Here is a 14,975-nt window from a genome sequence, read left to right as displayed (position 1 = left end):
AAAAATAATTGGGAGATTGTTCTTTGATTTGGTTTTCTTAAATGGGCCCCTGTATAATATTCGTGAATTCTTTTGTAATGCATAATTACGTGTGCATATAGAGATGCGTGTGTACGTGTTCTAGAAATTCATAAACTATGGGCATATGCATCATACACTGTCATGCAACAAAGTGCCGGGGGTGCTAAGCCTAAAGGAATTCTCGGTTGCCATAATTGCGAGATTCTGACGATAAATCATCGGAAAAACGGAGCGTCCAGAGAAAGAAATTTTCGTATTAACGATCCAGTAAGATATCGTGATAAGTAATATTTTTCGCTCGATTCGGAAAACGTTCAATAATTATTTTGTTATAAACTCTTTTTTTCAGAGTTCTAGGCATTTGTATAACAAAAAGTACGTAGCGTGAGACTTTTGTCGGAGACTGTACTGAACTTGATCCCATACCTGTTCAAAGGTAACGTAATCGATGGGAATTTAGGCGACGTTTCGAGGCTAATTCGTCTTTATCGCGTGCGCTCGTCCCGTAAAAGAGCTCGACGATACCAAAAGAAGCGAGAAAACGAGGGTCTGGAGAAATCGTCGACTCGTTTCGCGGTAACAGATCGAACGTATCGAAACCGGGACGACAATCGAACCAGCAACATTCTGATCTCCGAACGGAATCGTCCGCGAGGTCGGCTCGGCCACCTGTTCCTACTTTTAACGAGCAGTCCGGTCGAATGTAATTCCAACGACTCGATTTATCCCCGCGGAGCTTTGTGAAAAAAAAAGAATTCCGATAACCCCGACTGAACCGAGCCCGTTCCCTCGGAAAATATTTAAAAGCTCCGGGAAATTCATGGTAGATGAGAACGTTCCAGCCAGGACAGGGAGAATCGAACGACCAAAGTGACCGTCTACCAGAGTTAACACGTTAAAAGCAATGTAACGTTTGCGTTCATAAAATTCTCCGATGAATTAAAAAACGTTATTCTCTCTCTACGAAACGAGATTGGCTTTCGAGGACACGGTAAATACAGGGTGTTCGGCCACCCTTGGGAAAAATTTTAATGGGAGATTCTAGAGACCAAAATAAGACGAAAATGAAGAATACCAATTTGTTGATAGAGGCTTCGTTTAAAAGTTATTTACGTTCAAAGTTCCGTTTGTAGAACGACAATCTGCGCACGCGTGATAGTGGTTCTCACTCAGAAAACTGTGAGGCTGTTGATACGTCACTAAGTAGAGTTTCTCATGTCGAGTGAGGACCACTGTCGCCCGCACGCAGCTGTATGCAGGTTGCCTATCTACAGGCGGAAATTTAAACGTTAATAACTTTTTAACAAAGCCTCGATCAACAAATTAGTATTCTTCATTTTCGTCTTATTTTGATTTCTAGAATCTCCCATTAAAATTTTTCCCAGGGGTGACCAAACACACTATATATTTCTAAAATTAAACGATTTATCTCCAATGATCGACACTCGATTCTATAAGTTTATTTTTTAGTCTCCAGAATTACGGATTAAAAAAGTATAAAAATAAACGGAATAGAAGACATTAACAGTGGGTCATATAAATTTTCTTCGGATACTTTTATATAAATAGACAAAATCACAAGTTCAGAATAAAAAAAATAAATAAACTAAATAGAAATCTGCTCCATTAAATTACTGTAAATCATTCTAAAGAGGGAAGAAGACGTTAGAATTACAAGTACAAAATTTTAAAAAAGAAATAAACGGAATAGAAATCTGCTGGATAAAATTATAGTCAAACATGTTAAAAAGAAGACATCAACAGTTGATCCAATTAATTTTCTTTGGCTACCTTCGTATAAACCATTACATAAATAGACAAAATTGCAAGTACAAAATTTTAAAAAAGAAGTAAATGGAATAGAAATCTGCTGGATAAAATTATAGTCAAACATGTTAAAAAGAAGACAACAGTTGATCCAATTAATTTTCTTTGGCTACCTTCGTATAAACCATTACATAAATAGACAAAATTGCAAGTACAAAATTTTAAAAAAGAAGTAAATGGAATAGAAATCTGCTGGATAAAATTATAGTCAAACATGTTAAAAAGAAGACATCAACAGTTGATTCAATTAATTTTCTTTGGCCACTTTCTACGATCGCGTTCGAGAATCGCTAAAATCGTTTTCCCCCCGAGTATTCGTCCCGACTAGAAAGACTGTCAATATTTATTACCGTCAATGGTAACTGTCAATGGTTATTATTAAAGGAAAGCTGTCAATAGTCGCTAAAGGAAAAGCTTGTTCCCGTTTTATCATTGACTTCCTTTCTCTGGTGCTCCTCGTCGTCCTCTAGTCCCAAGCCCGGCCGATCTGCGCATAACACTTTCATGCGACATCGATCGTTACTCAGTGTGTGCGTATGTACGTGTACGTGTGTGTATAGATATTCGAAAACCACGGAAAGATTGGAACGACCGCGAAATTCGATACGGGGAACCAGCGAGTTTAATGCACCCAATTAGCCCGCTCGACTGTCTTCTACGGTTATTTTCTGCTGATCCAGAACCCTTCGAATTTCCTACGATTTATCGAGACCGCGAGCAATAAACTCTAATGGAATTCAGACCGGGGACACGACGATCCGGCTCTCTTAAATTTATTTCCTCGCTGCATTAACCGCGTTGCGTTCACGAAACCGGTAGAAATAATATAATTAAAGTTATGCAACTTAAATCGCTGTAAATAGGTCCACGCGATCGTTTCAGGTCGCGGCTCCGTTAGAGGGAAACGTCGAAGAAAGAAAATTAATGGCTCGAAGTGTACCACTTCCGTAGAGCTATATATTTTTCCAATTCGATAATTGTGTTTCCTTTTAATGCAAGTAAAAATTCGTTCGGAGACTCTTCTTCGTGAATGAAACTTTTTACAACTTGGTTTGTCTATTACTGTTTCTACTTTGACGATGTCGATATTTCTAAAGATCACAATAAGTAGAAAGAATAAATAATGGACAATATACAAAATTTTAATTCGTATTTCCAATTTGAACTTACTTTTTCCACCAAGATCTACTCTGATTTTAAAGATTTATGGTGGTGATCTTTAACGAAGAACTTTTGTTCTCGTTTGCGTGGAACGCGACGGGGGTTTTCAAAATGTCCGAAATCGTCGATCTTGATGTTCGATTAAACGAACCTGTCGTTTCAAATGGCCACTCCGGGGCGTTACGAATCACCGTTCAGAAACCCGCCTTACGGATCGAGCAGCCACCGGGCAAAGATATAAATCATATCGATTAACGATTGCCGCCCGATGAGGACATAAATCGTCGTAGCTTGTCCCGTAAAAATCGCGAGTTGCCGGACAATGTTGAAGGTCGAGTTTTTAATCGCGACTAATGTGATTTATATCCGAATCTTTCGATCTTTTCAAAGATCGACTCTTCTCCGCCCCTTATTATTATTGTTGCGAATGGAGTTTAACAGTTTCGCGAATCACGACATTCGTGTTGATCGCCGTAAGAAACTGAGCGGGTTCCCTCGAGTTGCAAGTTTCGCGTCGTTCTTTTCCAACCTTCCAACACGGTTTTCCTCTTATAGGTGTGCTAATTTTTCTCTCTCTCCCCCCTCTGTCTGTTACTTTTCTTACATTCTCTCCGCCTTTTTGTTTCGTACGGTTGATGAGTTACCTGACTGAGCTTCTGGTACAGCGAAACAGAAAACAAGAAAGACACACCGTTGGCTTATTTCGACTTCGGATCTGCGCGAGGCGACGGCCAACCTTTCGGAAAAGTTCCCTCGAAAATAACCAATCGATTATTCGTGCTCGTCCTACTTCGACGTTCGTTCGAACCCACGCTGCTCGAATGGATACGTGTCCTTTATTGTCACTGGACAGCGCATTGTTTCAAAATATTCTCGGCGCTCTCCTTTCGCGAGAACCCTGTGTCGCGGACAAATTTCTCGCGAGCAAAATATCCATTTGATAATAAATAATATCGAGTTTTCTATGGAAGTTTACGCAAAGTAATTTTGGAATAAAAATGTTCTCATTCCATACACGTAATCTTTTAATATAATTCCTCTTAATACTCCAAACACTGTTTATCAAAATACTATGAAAGAATTGGAATCGTATGCAACATCCTGAAATTTATTTTCAATTATATTACGTTCTTCCCATTGAATGGCATTAATAACAAAAATTCGTACTCTGCTGCAAGTTAAAGTCTCTCTCAATCGGAAGTCGCAGATGTGACCCTTATCGATTTTAAGTAAATAAATTTTCAAACACTTTTCACAAATAAAATTCTTCCCAAACGATTCTCCACTCGCCATTAACATTTTAATTGGCGGATCAGGTCCACGTGAACCATTCGACCAGCGACCGTTCTTCGCGTATCAAAATTCGCCCGTTGTTTCTCGTCGGTCTGGCCGTCGACCACCATTAATTTGCCAATTTCCCAGGGCGGTCGATCGCCGGGAAACACGGAAATATTTTCGAGGAAACTCTCGGTTACGCCTGGAAACGCGTCGTTTCGCGCAGACGCGTTTTCGGATCGTTGTTAAACGCGTCTCGCCGCAGGATCCACGGGTCGGGAGACGACGCCGAGGATTCGAGTCTCCTCCCCCGGCGTGTTTCCACGCGTCAAAGTCGATGGTTTCACGCTCGAAATTCTCGACGAGGACGAAGAGATCGTTACCGAGGCGCGTACGCGCTGAAACGCCGCGATCAAGCGCCAAGTTTACGAGACTCGAAACCGTGAAACCGGACCCCGACGACGTCGCGACGGTATCGGGGATGCTCCCCGGCATCCTCGGTACGCGAATCCTGGACGGGAACATTTCTATTTATCTCCGACGCGAGGAACTTCTCTGGAAAACCACGAGCAAACTTTTTTGCAACGTGTTTCTTTCGATCGAGCTTTAATTCCTGAGCGTTTTCCTCTCTTTGCTCGTTTACTGCAAGTGTAACGTTTCGAAACCCGAGAAATCATCAGCATTGTTTGAATAAGCTACGAAAAATAAAAGGAAACCTCTCTTGCCGACCGCTTCTCGACGCTGCTCGATAAAATCAACTACACCGCGTGGAAACGTTCGCGAATTAAACGAGCTTTTCGTACGTGTATAAAACAAGGGAATTTTTACAACGAGTTACAAACTGTTCGACGTTCCACGATGTAATTAATATTTTACGAGCATCGAATTCAGCGAACTTTCACGACAGTTAGAACAGGGTGGAATTTCAGAGGCGCATCAAAGAGAATATACAGCGATACGACGATTCTGTGTGAAAAAATGAATCGAAAATGTGGGATAAAATTTTTTCGCGTGGGGCTTCGTTTCGAAGAAAAACTGCTTTGAAAATTGATCGGGTGCGGTGCACCAGGATGCCACGATTTAGCAGATTTCCTTTGTATATTGCATGCATTTCTATTCGAAGTAGTTTTAATCAGTATTCTAGAATTCAAAAATTGAACTTTCGAAAGAGATTATTTTATTAATTTGCTTGCTATAACGCGCAACCGGGCGCGCGCCCCAAAAATGTTCAAATCTGTATTCTTCGTAAACAAAGCCTCGAATCTAAAAATTTTATTCCACATGTTCGATTCATTTTTTCACGTAGAATCTTATACCGACTTATACAGAACGCTTTCCTATCGCTGTATATACCACCAAATTAATAATGTAAATACGAAGCAACGTTAAAATTACAACTTTAAAATGTGGCTTGACGCGAGAGTGTGGATGTTTAGCTGCTCGATGAGAGTCGCGTAGTTGGCTCGAGACGATCCCGAGTTTCTGTTTCATTTCTTTGCGATGTTTGCGCGTCCCGCTGGAACGAACGATCCGATTCTGAGAACTGATTACACCCGGCCAGATACATCGCGCAATTATGCGTCCGCTGAATCCGTTTTACCGTCCGCGGTATAAAAATGCGTGCGACGGCTGAAGGCAATTAGAAGCGCGTCATTAAACGCGCGCCATCGTATCGTTGGTCAATTAGCTGGTATCGCTAATTACTCCGTTGAACGGCCCCCATTGTAAATACACGAGAACAAACGAGCTTGGACGTTTCGCGCCTGCCTCTGTCCCTCTTCGTCACCGAACTATTTTTACTAATTAGCGATAGGATTGCGTACGTTAGGATTTGATCGCGACCCTTGAAATATTAAACGTCCAGACACCGTGATGGGGGCCCTGCAAAACCCCATTAATCCTAATCCTACCGGGACGTGACTTTGGGTGACGAGACGAGGACGGAAAGGGACGCCATTTTATTACAACGCCAGGAAACACCCGCGAATAATCGATACAATTTAATTTAATTAATTTGAAATTAGTTTTTCCCCAATACATAGGATTTTGGGATGGGTTGAATATCAAATTTTAAATGGTTGTATATTCGTAACAAATTAGTAAATAGAACGAAATTATTTCTGATTGAATATTGCGGTTGGAAGTATTTCATTTTGAATCAATTTTCTATTGTAAATTAATTTGAAATGAATTTTCCCCAATATGTAGGATTTAGGATAAATATCCAATTTATTTAAATATTCATAACAAATTAGTAAATAGAACGAAATTATTTCTGATTGAATATTGCGGTTGGAAGTATTTCATTTTGAATCAATTTTCTATTGTAAATTTAAAATGAGTTTTCCCCAATATGTAGGATTTAGGATAAATATCCAATTTATTTAAATATTCATAACAAATTAGTAAATAGAACGAAATTATTTCTGATTGAATATTGCGGTTGGAAGTATTTCATTTTGAATCAATTTTCTATTGTAAATTAATTTAAAATGTGTTTTCCCCAATATGTAGGATTTAGGATAAATATCCAATTTATTTAAATATTCATAACAAATTAGTAAGTAGGACGAATTCATTTCTGATTGAATATTGTGGTTGGAAGTATTTCATTTTGAATCAATTTTCTATTGCAAATTTAAAATGAGTTTTCCCCAATATGTAGGATTTTAGGATAAATATCCAATTTATTTAAATATTCATAACAAATTAGTAAATAGAACGAAATTATTTCGGATTGAATATTGCGGTTGGAAGTATTTCATTTTGAATCAATTTTCTATTGTAAATTAATTTAAAATGTGTTTTCCCCAATATGTAAGATTTAGGATAAATATCCAATTTATTTAAATATTCATAACAAATTAGTAAGTAGGACGAATTCATTTCTGATTGAATATTGTGGTTGGAAGTATTTCATTTTGAATCAATTTTCTATTGCAAATTTAAAATGAGTTTTCCCCAATATGTAGGATTTTAGGATAAATATCCAATTTATTTAAATATTCATAACAAATTAGTAAATAGAACGAAATTATTTCTGATTGAATATTGCGGTTGGAAGTATTTCATTTTGAATCAATTTTCTATTGTAAATTAATTTAAAATGTGTTTTCCCCAATATGTAGGATTTAGGATAAATATCCAATTTATTTAAATATTCATAACAAATTAGTAAATAGAACGAAATTATTTCTGATTGAATATTGCGGTTGGAAGTATTTCATTTTGAATCAATTTTCTATTGTAAATTAATTTAAAATGTGTTTTCCCCAATATGTAGGATTTAGGATAAATATCCAATTTATTTAAATATTCATAATAAATTAGTAAGTAGGACGAATTCATTTCTGATTAAATATTGCGATTGAAGATATTTAATTTGAAAAAAATCGAATATATCGCGATGAATAGTAAAATTTTAAACATTTCGACGAACTATACAATGTGAGAATCGGATCTTACACGGATTTCTGGAGTCATAAACGGAACCTTTACTCCAAATTACTATTTCTGTTACATCAGCCTGAGCACGTAATAATCAACGCGAGGAATGTGGGAGTTTCATTATACGAAAATTCCTTTGTTCGAATAGTCATGTCGTCCTATTAATTCGCATAACGGAGATTCCACTGTATATCAAGTGTACTGACAGAGCATTGTATCATAATGGTGCTGGTGTGTCCCCAATGGCCTTCAGTAACCAATTGATACTGTCCCAATTTGCCCAGCCAGCCTTAAATACCGACCGGTTTATTTTACAAGTAAATCGGTTGCAACAATTATTGTATCACGCAATACAAAGTATTCCACCGGAAGATGGAACTCGATGCAATTTTCTTTTTGCGTGGTCACTTTCCGCTCCGACGTTAAAGTTTTCCAGAGAAATTCATCGCAGGCCGCGTCAACGTCGACGGAAAAGGAAACGAAACGTGGCGCGTATCAATTATTTTTTCTTTCATCATCGTTCTGGCCACCGATATGCGTAACACGAGCATTCTTTTCGCGCAGAGGAAACAACAAGAGGGGAGAAAATCGAGTTGAAACGCGATCGGTATGTTGGTTCTTTCATCCGTCAAGGAGACCGTAAGCTGGAATGGAAATGATGCTTAATGATCGAAAATACACAAGTTTTCTCTCTGCATTCCCGTTCTCGATCTCGCGACGAAACGATTTCGAATCATTCCTGATCGGTGATTTGACATTAAGAAGAAAATTTTAAGATACAACAAAGGAATATATTTGCGAGAGCTTAAAGTTGCACGGCAAATGTTCCATCGAATAATTATTAAGGAAAAATAATGGTACCTGTTTTGTCGTATTTTTTCGTCGCAAGAACGATAATACTGGAAATCAGGGACACGTGGCAGCTGTGCTGAAGCACAGGAAGCACAGGGTGTCGGTGACACGACGATTACCAACGAAAAGTGAACTCGATAGAAATACGAGAGAGAAGATTGCAGTGGGCGACGCGATGTGAAGATATCAATTGCGATTGTCACAGTTAATATACAATATAAAGAATAAAGACTCCCAAAACAATTCTTTACCCCGAGCTATATCAACGGAACACCTTCTTTTACGACTCTTTGATTTTAAAAATAAAATGTCGAAATAACATTCTGCAGAAAATTTCGTTACGATGTGCACTTTCTCTAAATAATGAAATACGTACAAAAGTTTCGAAATTTAAGTTATTTATAAGCCTGTTATCCCCGTGATCTCGTTCGACAAGTATCGAATCTCAGTTTAATAGTGATAATACCGATAGACGGAGGTTTGTTTAAGTTATCTCGGAGCTGAGGAGCTCTAGATCGACCGTCGTGGATGTGATTGATCGAACTATCACCGAGCAAATTACTCTAGAGTGATTAATTCAATTATCACTGGTGGATGCGTTTCTGATAAACTCGCGATTGATGTTACACCGTCTTGAATGTTCGATGCCACGGTGAATGAACCTTGTCTCGACTCGCGCTGAGAAACGACGTCCTCTGCTCGAAACGATCGTACGTCGACTGTGCTCGCTCGAAGGCTTCTCGAGTTTTCCTCGACGATCGTACCGCGATTATTTGGGGATTAGTCGAACGTGACTCTTTGAATCTACGAAGGACGGGGAATGTTTTCGTTAATCGACGCGTTGGCTGCCACGGGCGCCTATTGTGAGTCAATAGACGTTTCACTGGGAAAGTAAACTCGCTTTCAAGCTGAAGCGTTAAAGGAAACAAATTTGAATAGAATTCATAAATATTAGATATTAAGTACAAAGACAAATCTTAAAATAGTTTACGATTGTCTAAAAACAAAGTTTTGGTCTCACAGAAAATTGTACAGTTTTGGTTTGGCAGTCAATCTGCTAAAACTTAAAATACTGAACGAGCTCTTTATGACTGTGTTAGAATTTTCGATTTACTATATCTCGAGAGAGACAAAATATCGATAAAAAAAATATGTTGAGATATGTGAGGCTTTCGAGGGTTTTGACAGTTGACGTTGATCGAGACTTCAGAGTTAAGAGCCCTTTGAGGGAAACGTTTCTTCAGCTGTCGAATGGCACACTGACATCGATGCGTGTCGTGTGGTTAAAGTCTATTTAAGGTACCTGTGCTCGTGTCATGGATCATTGGTTATCAATCATCGAGCTCGTGTCATGGGTCACTGGTCGCCACGCCGTTTTAATTGTTCAGCCGTACAATTACCTCTTAACGAGGGAATTAGTTTGTGTTCGCGTAAAAATAACTCTTTTCACAGCGGGGAGTTTTTCTTCGCGTTGGCAAGTTATATATATATATATCACGCCTAAAATAAGAAAGGGAAAGCAAGACGCTTCTTAGATATTTTTTAACAGATATACACAGTTATCGATACTATTTATATATTTTTAAATAGAAATTTAATACTCGTCGTGCAAGTTTCATTTTTTAATAGATATATCCTCGTCATCGATACTTGTCCACGATCGAACAAAATTCACTTATTCAAAATCAAGAAAAACGATCTGAAAACTTATAGAATTTTAAACACCAATAAGATGAGTCTCTAAATATCATCAAACTCTTTCAATGGGTAAATCTCTTCTTAATATTCTTCAATAGATATATCCCAGTCATCGATACTTGTCGTCCACGATCGAACAAAATTCAATTATTCAAAATCAAGGAAAACGAAATCAGAAATTATAGAATTTCAAATACCAAAAAGTTGAGACTCTAAATGTCATTAAACTCTTTCAATGGGTAAATCTCTTCTTAATATTCTTCAATAGATATATCCCAGTCATCGATACTTGTCGTCCACGATCGAACAAAATTCAATTATTCAAAATCAAGGAAAACGAAATCAGAAATTATAGAATTTCAAATACCAAAAAGTGGAGACTCTAAATGTCATCAAACTCTCCAATGAGACAATCTTATCTTAATATTCTTCAATAGATATATTCTAGTCATCGATACTTGTCGTGTACGATTGAACGAAATTCAATTATCAAACTCAACAAAAACGAAATCAGAAATTATAGAATTTCAAACACCAAAAAGTTGAGTCTCTAAATATCATCAAACTCTCCAATGGGACAATTTTATTTTAATATTTTTCAGTAGATATATCCCAGTAATCGATACCTTGTGCACGATCGAACGAAATTTAATTATCAAACTCAACAAAACCGAACTCAAAACTTATAGAATTTGAAACACCAAAAAGTCGAGTCTCCAAATATCATCAAACTCTCCAATAGGTAAATCTTACGAGTACAACAGGTTAATAAAAGTTCAACAACCGATCTAAATTTTACAAATATCTCCCATTGCAACACGTAATACGTTGCAAGTTTCTTGTATCAAATAGAACGCGACGCGATCGACTCAGAATCTGAACGAAATACGAAAGATTCCAAGAACTCGATCGTTTTCGTGGCAAAATGGAGCTTTTCGCGCTTCGAGGATGGACCAAATATTGTCCGATCTCGTTTATTTATTTCTCGTCGACGTCGCCTCCCAGCAATCGCAATTGATGGTCCTCAGTCGCGTCTAGTGAACGGCTAGAAACGGCAATGAAAGTTTACAGTTTTCGAAAGATACCTCGATCTTGAGGCGCGAAGTACGGCGACGGGGGTAGCCTGAAGGTACTTCGGATCTCACCTGCGTCCTTGCCACCCTTCACGCAGATCCCAAAGCCATGGTGAGAGTCCGGGGGATCTCTCGTCATGGTGATTGTCCTTACGGTGAGCTCCTGAAGGCTCAGCGGCTGAGAACTCGGCGACGTAGGCGGATTCGATGGATTCTGCTGGGACTGTTGGGACTGTTGTTGCTGCTGTTGCTGCTGCGACACCGAGGACGACGTGGTCCTGACGGCGGAGACGCTCGCCGGGGACGACGCCGGCGTCCTCCTGTCGCCTTGTCGACGCTCCGAGACGCCGTTGCCAAAAAGTCTGCGACCAGATTTTTTACCGATTATTTCTTCAGTCGGTTTCAACTTTGAACTTTGGCCTTTGCAGTACTCGACAATCGTAGAAGGTTATCTTTGTACATTCTGACAGAATGTTTCTTGGATCGCGGGGGTACTCTAGTCGAGAATTTTTGTGGTTTGGATATTTCTTAATTTCGATATTTAGCGAAGATAATTATTCACGTTTTATGAACGTTCACAATTATTTTCAAGCGAAAATAATCAAGACTGACTGAGTTATATGTAATTGAGCAAGAAGAGTGTAATTCGGTCAGTTTTAATTATTTTTGCTAGGAAAAAGATTGTAATATTTATGATATCTAAATAAATATATTATAGAGACACTTATACTTCTTTTGTGAAAAGATCTCGACTAGGATACCCCCCTGAGGGAAAGAAATATTACGTTTCAAGCGCAAAATTTGTTTATCGAACGCATAAAAAAATATGTAATTGCACACAAAGTAACAACATGGCAGTTGATTTTATTGGACTTATATTCTTGTGTATCGAAACATCGTTGCATACGTCACAATCTATCAAAGAGTGAACGTTATAAAATGATCGATTTGCTCCGTAGAGTTGGAAAGAAATTTTTGTTCCAACGAAATTAGAACAAGTCGGACTCATAGTTCGGCAAAGGAATATGAAATTTCAGTACTGCGAGAGACCGCGTTTGACGTGCGAGCGAATAGCCTCCGGAAAGTTGGAAACCAGTCTGCGAGCGACGCAGTACGCTTCCGTCGTATAATGTGTTAATATAATTAAAATTCACAAAAATAAAATAATAGAGAGGATCTTGCGGTGTTTTAATTACGCATATTAAAACCCAGCAAAAGGAATTCGGGAACAAGTAAATGTTATATTACATTTGCCTACAACGATTACGAACATTTAATTGTGTTTATATCTCACTGGCAATTTTAGAAATAATTTAAAAAATGATTGAAAATTCGACACAGTACGTTACTAATCGTTCTGTTCAAATTATTATCATCTTTTCGAACCAATTTAAACACAGTGTCTCCCTTAACAATTATGCTTTCTTACTGATCCTGAAAAGGATGAATAAACTCATTATTATTATACAGGGTGTTTGGCTAACCCTGGGAAAAATTTTAATGGGAGATTCTGGAGGCCAAAATGAGACGAAAATCAAGAATACTAATTTGTTGATGAGGCTTCGTTAAAAAGTTATTAAAAATTTAAAGTTCCGCCAGTACTGAATTTTTTTCTAGAAACTGGCTAGGATTTCGGGGATAGGCCTATTCACCAAAAATTATTGTAATTGACCCCTGCAACCGAAAATAATTTTTCCAGAACGATTTGAAATTTTTTAATTTTGTCGAAAAATTTCATATCTACTCCAATTTTTTCCTCGAAAGTGCGTAGGATTTCGGGGGTATGTGTAATGACCAAAAGTAATTGTAATCAACTCCTGCAACTGAGAATAATTTTTTTAGAATGATATAAAAAATTTTTTTTTCACCGAAAAATTTCAGCACCTACGCGATTTTTTTTCTCGAAAGTGGATAGGATTTCGGAGATATGTGTAATGACCAAAAATGATTGTAATTGACCCCTGCAACAGAAAATAATTTTTCCAGAACGATTTGAAATTTTTTAATTTTGTCGTAAAATTTCACATCTACTCCAATTTTTTCCTCGAAAGTGCGTAGGATTTCGGGGGTATGTGTAATGACCAAAAGTGATTGTAATCAACTCCTGCAACTGAGAATAATTTTTTTAGAATGATATAAAAAATTTTTTTTTCACCGAAAAATTTCGGCACCTACGCGATTTTTTTTCTCGAAACTGGATAGGATTTCGGAGGTATGTGTAATGACCAAAAATGATTGTAATTAACCCCTGCAACCGAAAATAATTTTTCCAGAACGATTTGAAATTTTTTAATTTTGTCGAAAAATTTCACATCTACTCCAATTTTTTCCTCGAAAGTGCGTAGGATTTCGGGGGTATGTGTAATGACCAAAAGTAATTGTAATCAACTCCTGCAACTGAGAATAATTTTTTTAGAATGATATAAAAAATTTTTTTTTCACCGAAAAATTTCAGCACCTACGCGATTTTTTTTCTCGAAAGTGGATAGGATTTCGGAGGTATGTGTAATGACCAAAAATGATTGTAATTGACCCCTGCAACAGAAAATAATTTTTCCAAAACGATTTAAAATTTTTGAATTTAATTGTTAATAACCTTTTAACGAAGCCTCCATCAACGAATTGGTATTCTTGATTTTCGTCTTATTTTGGCCTCTAGAATCTCCCATTAAAATTTTTCCCCGGGGGTAGCCGACCACCCTGTATTTTCTTCGTCATCGACGGTTTTTCTGCGTTTAAGTAGACGCGACCCTGTTTCTTGATACATCCTTTTGATGCTATTGTCTCATTCCGTATATAAAAGAATCCTACATTTTCACCGAACTCGTGAATACCCGGAGATCGTAACAATACGTATTCTTTTATAATATGCATCGCAGACCCTCGGTATTGGAAACGGAAATGCTTCCTGCGTATCGATGCAGCGCGTATACACATTATCCGGATAATGCTCCTTCCGCGTTCATCTTCCGTTAATACAACTACTGCTCGTCCGACGAAAATAATCTTCCTAATCGCCTGCAAATAATTCTATCTGAAAATATCACTGCGACTTATAAACTCCATCGAAATTAGCGTATTGCAGCATATAATGATAGACATTACTGTAAATTACGTTGCAAAATAATCTCCATTGGGGGTTTAAACTGCATTAAGAAAAAAAATAAAAATAAGTAACGTCCCTCCGTTGGTATCATCTTCAACGATCGATTTATCTTCGCTTTTAAAGTAACTGTTTCTATAATAAACTCGTTGTTTCTAATTTCGAGCATAAGTTACATCGCAGAATAATCTGCATTGGAGATCTGCACTGTGTTAAAAAAAAAAAAGAAAAGTAACGTCCCTCGTTGGTATCATCTTCAACGATCGATTTATCTTCGCTTATTAAGTTAACTGTTTCTATAATAAACTCGTTGTTTCTAATTTCGAGCATAAGTTACGTCGCAGAATAATCTGCATTGGAGATCTGCACTGTGTTAAAAAAAAAAAAGAAAAGTAACGTCCCTCGCTGGTATCATCTTCACCGATTGGCTTATCTTTTAAGGTACCAGTTTCTGTAATAAACTCGTTGTTCCTAATTTTGAGTGCACGTCGGGGGTACGAACGATATTTCCTCGCGAA

The 14,975-nt window shown here is 37.7% G+C and overlaps 1 protein-coding gene across 10 annotated transcripts in view; it reads right to left on the bottom strand.

Annotated features, from left to right (window-relative positions):
- Window positions 1-14,975, bottom strand: part of Dysc (whirlin protein dyschronic) — a 154,354-nt gene that overhangs the window by 92,416 nt on the left and 46,963 nt on the right. For 6 of the 10 annotated variants that reach the window (XM_076775208.1, XM_076775207.1, XM_076775206.1 and 3 more), the window contains exons 3-4: window positions 11,367-11,716; window positions 3,654-3,665 (exon numbers count right to left, since the gene is read on the bottom strand). The exons of 1 other annotated variant lie outside the window; for it this stretch is intronic. In XM_076775208.1, the coding sequence (XP_076631323.1) occupies window positions 3,654-3,665; window positions 11,367-11,716 (362 nt within the window). The remainder of the gene's footprint in view (window positions 1-3,653; window positions 3,666-11,366; window positions 11,717-14,975) is intronic. 3 more of the 10 variants (XM_076775210.1, XM_076775209.1, XM_076775211.1) reach the window with 3 other exon arrangements.

This window comes from Colletes latitarsis, chromosome 10, assembly GCF_051014445.1.
Source record: "Colletes latitarsis isolate SP2378_abdomen chromosome 10, iyColLati1, whole genome shotgun sequence".
Taxonomy (NCBI): Eukaryota; Metazoa; Arthropoda; class Insecta; order Hymenoptera; family Colletidae; genus Colletes; species Colletes latitarsis.
This window is presented reverse-complemented; position numbering and strand designations above follow the sequence as displayed.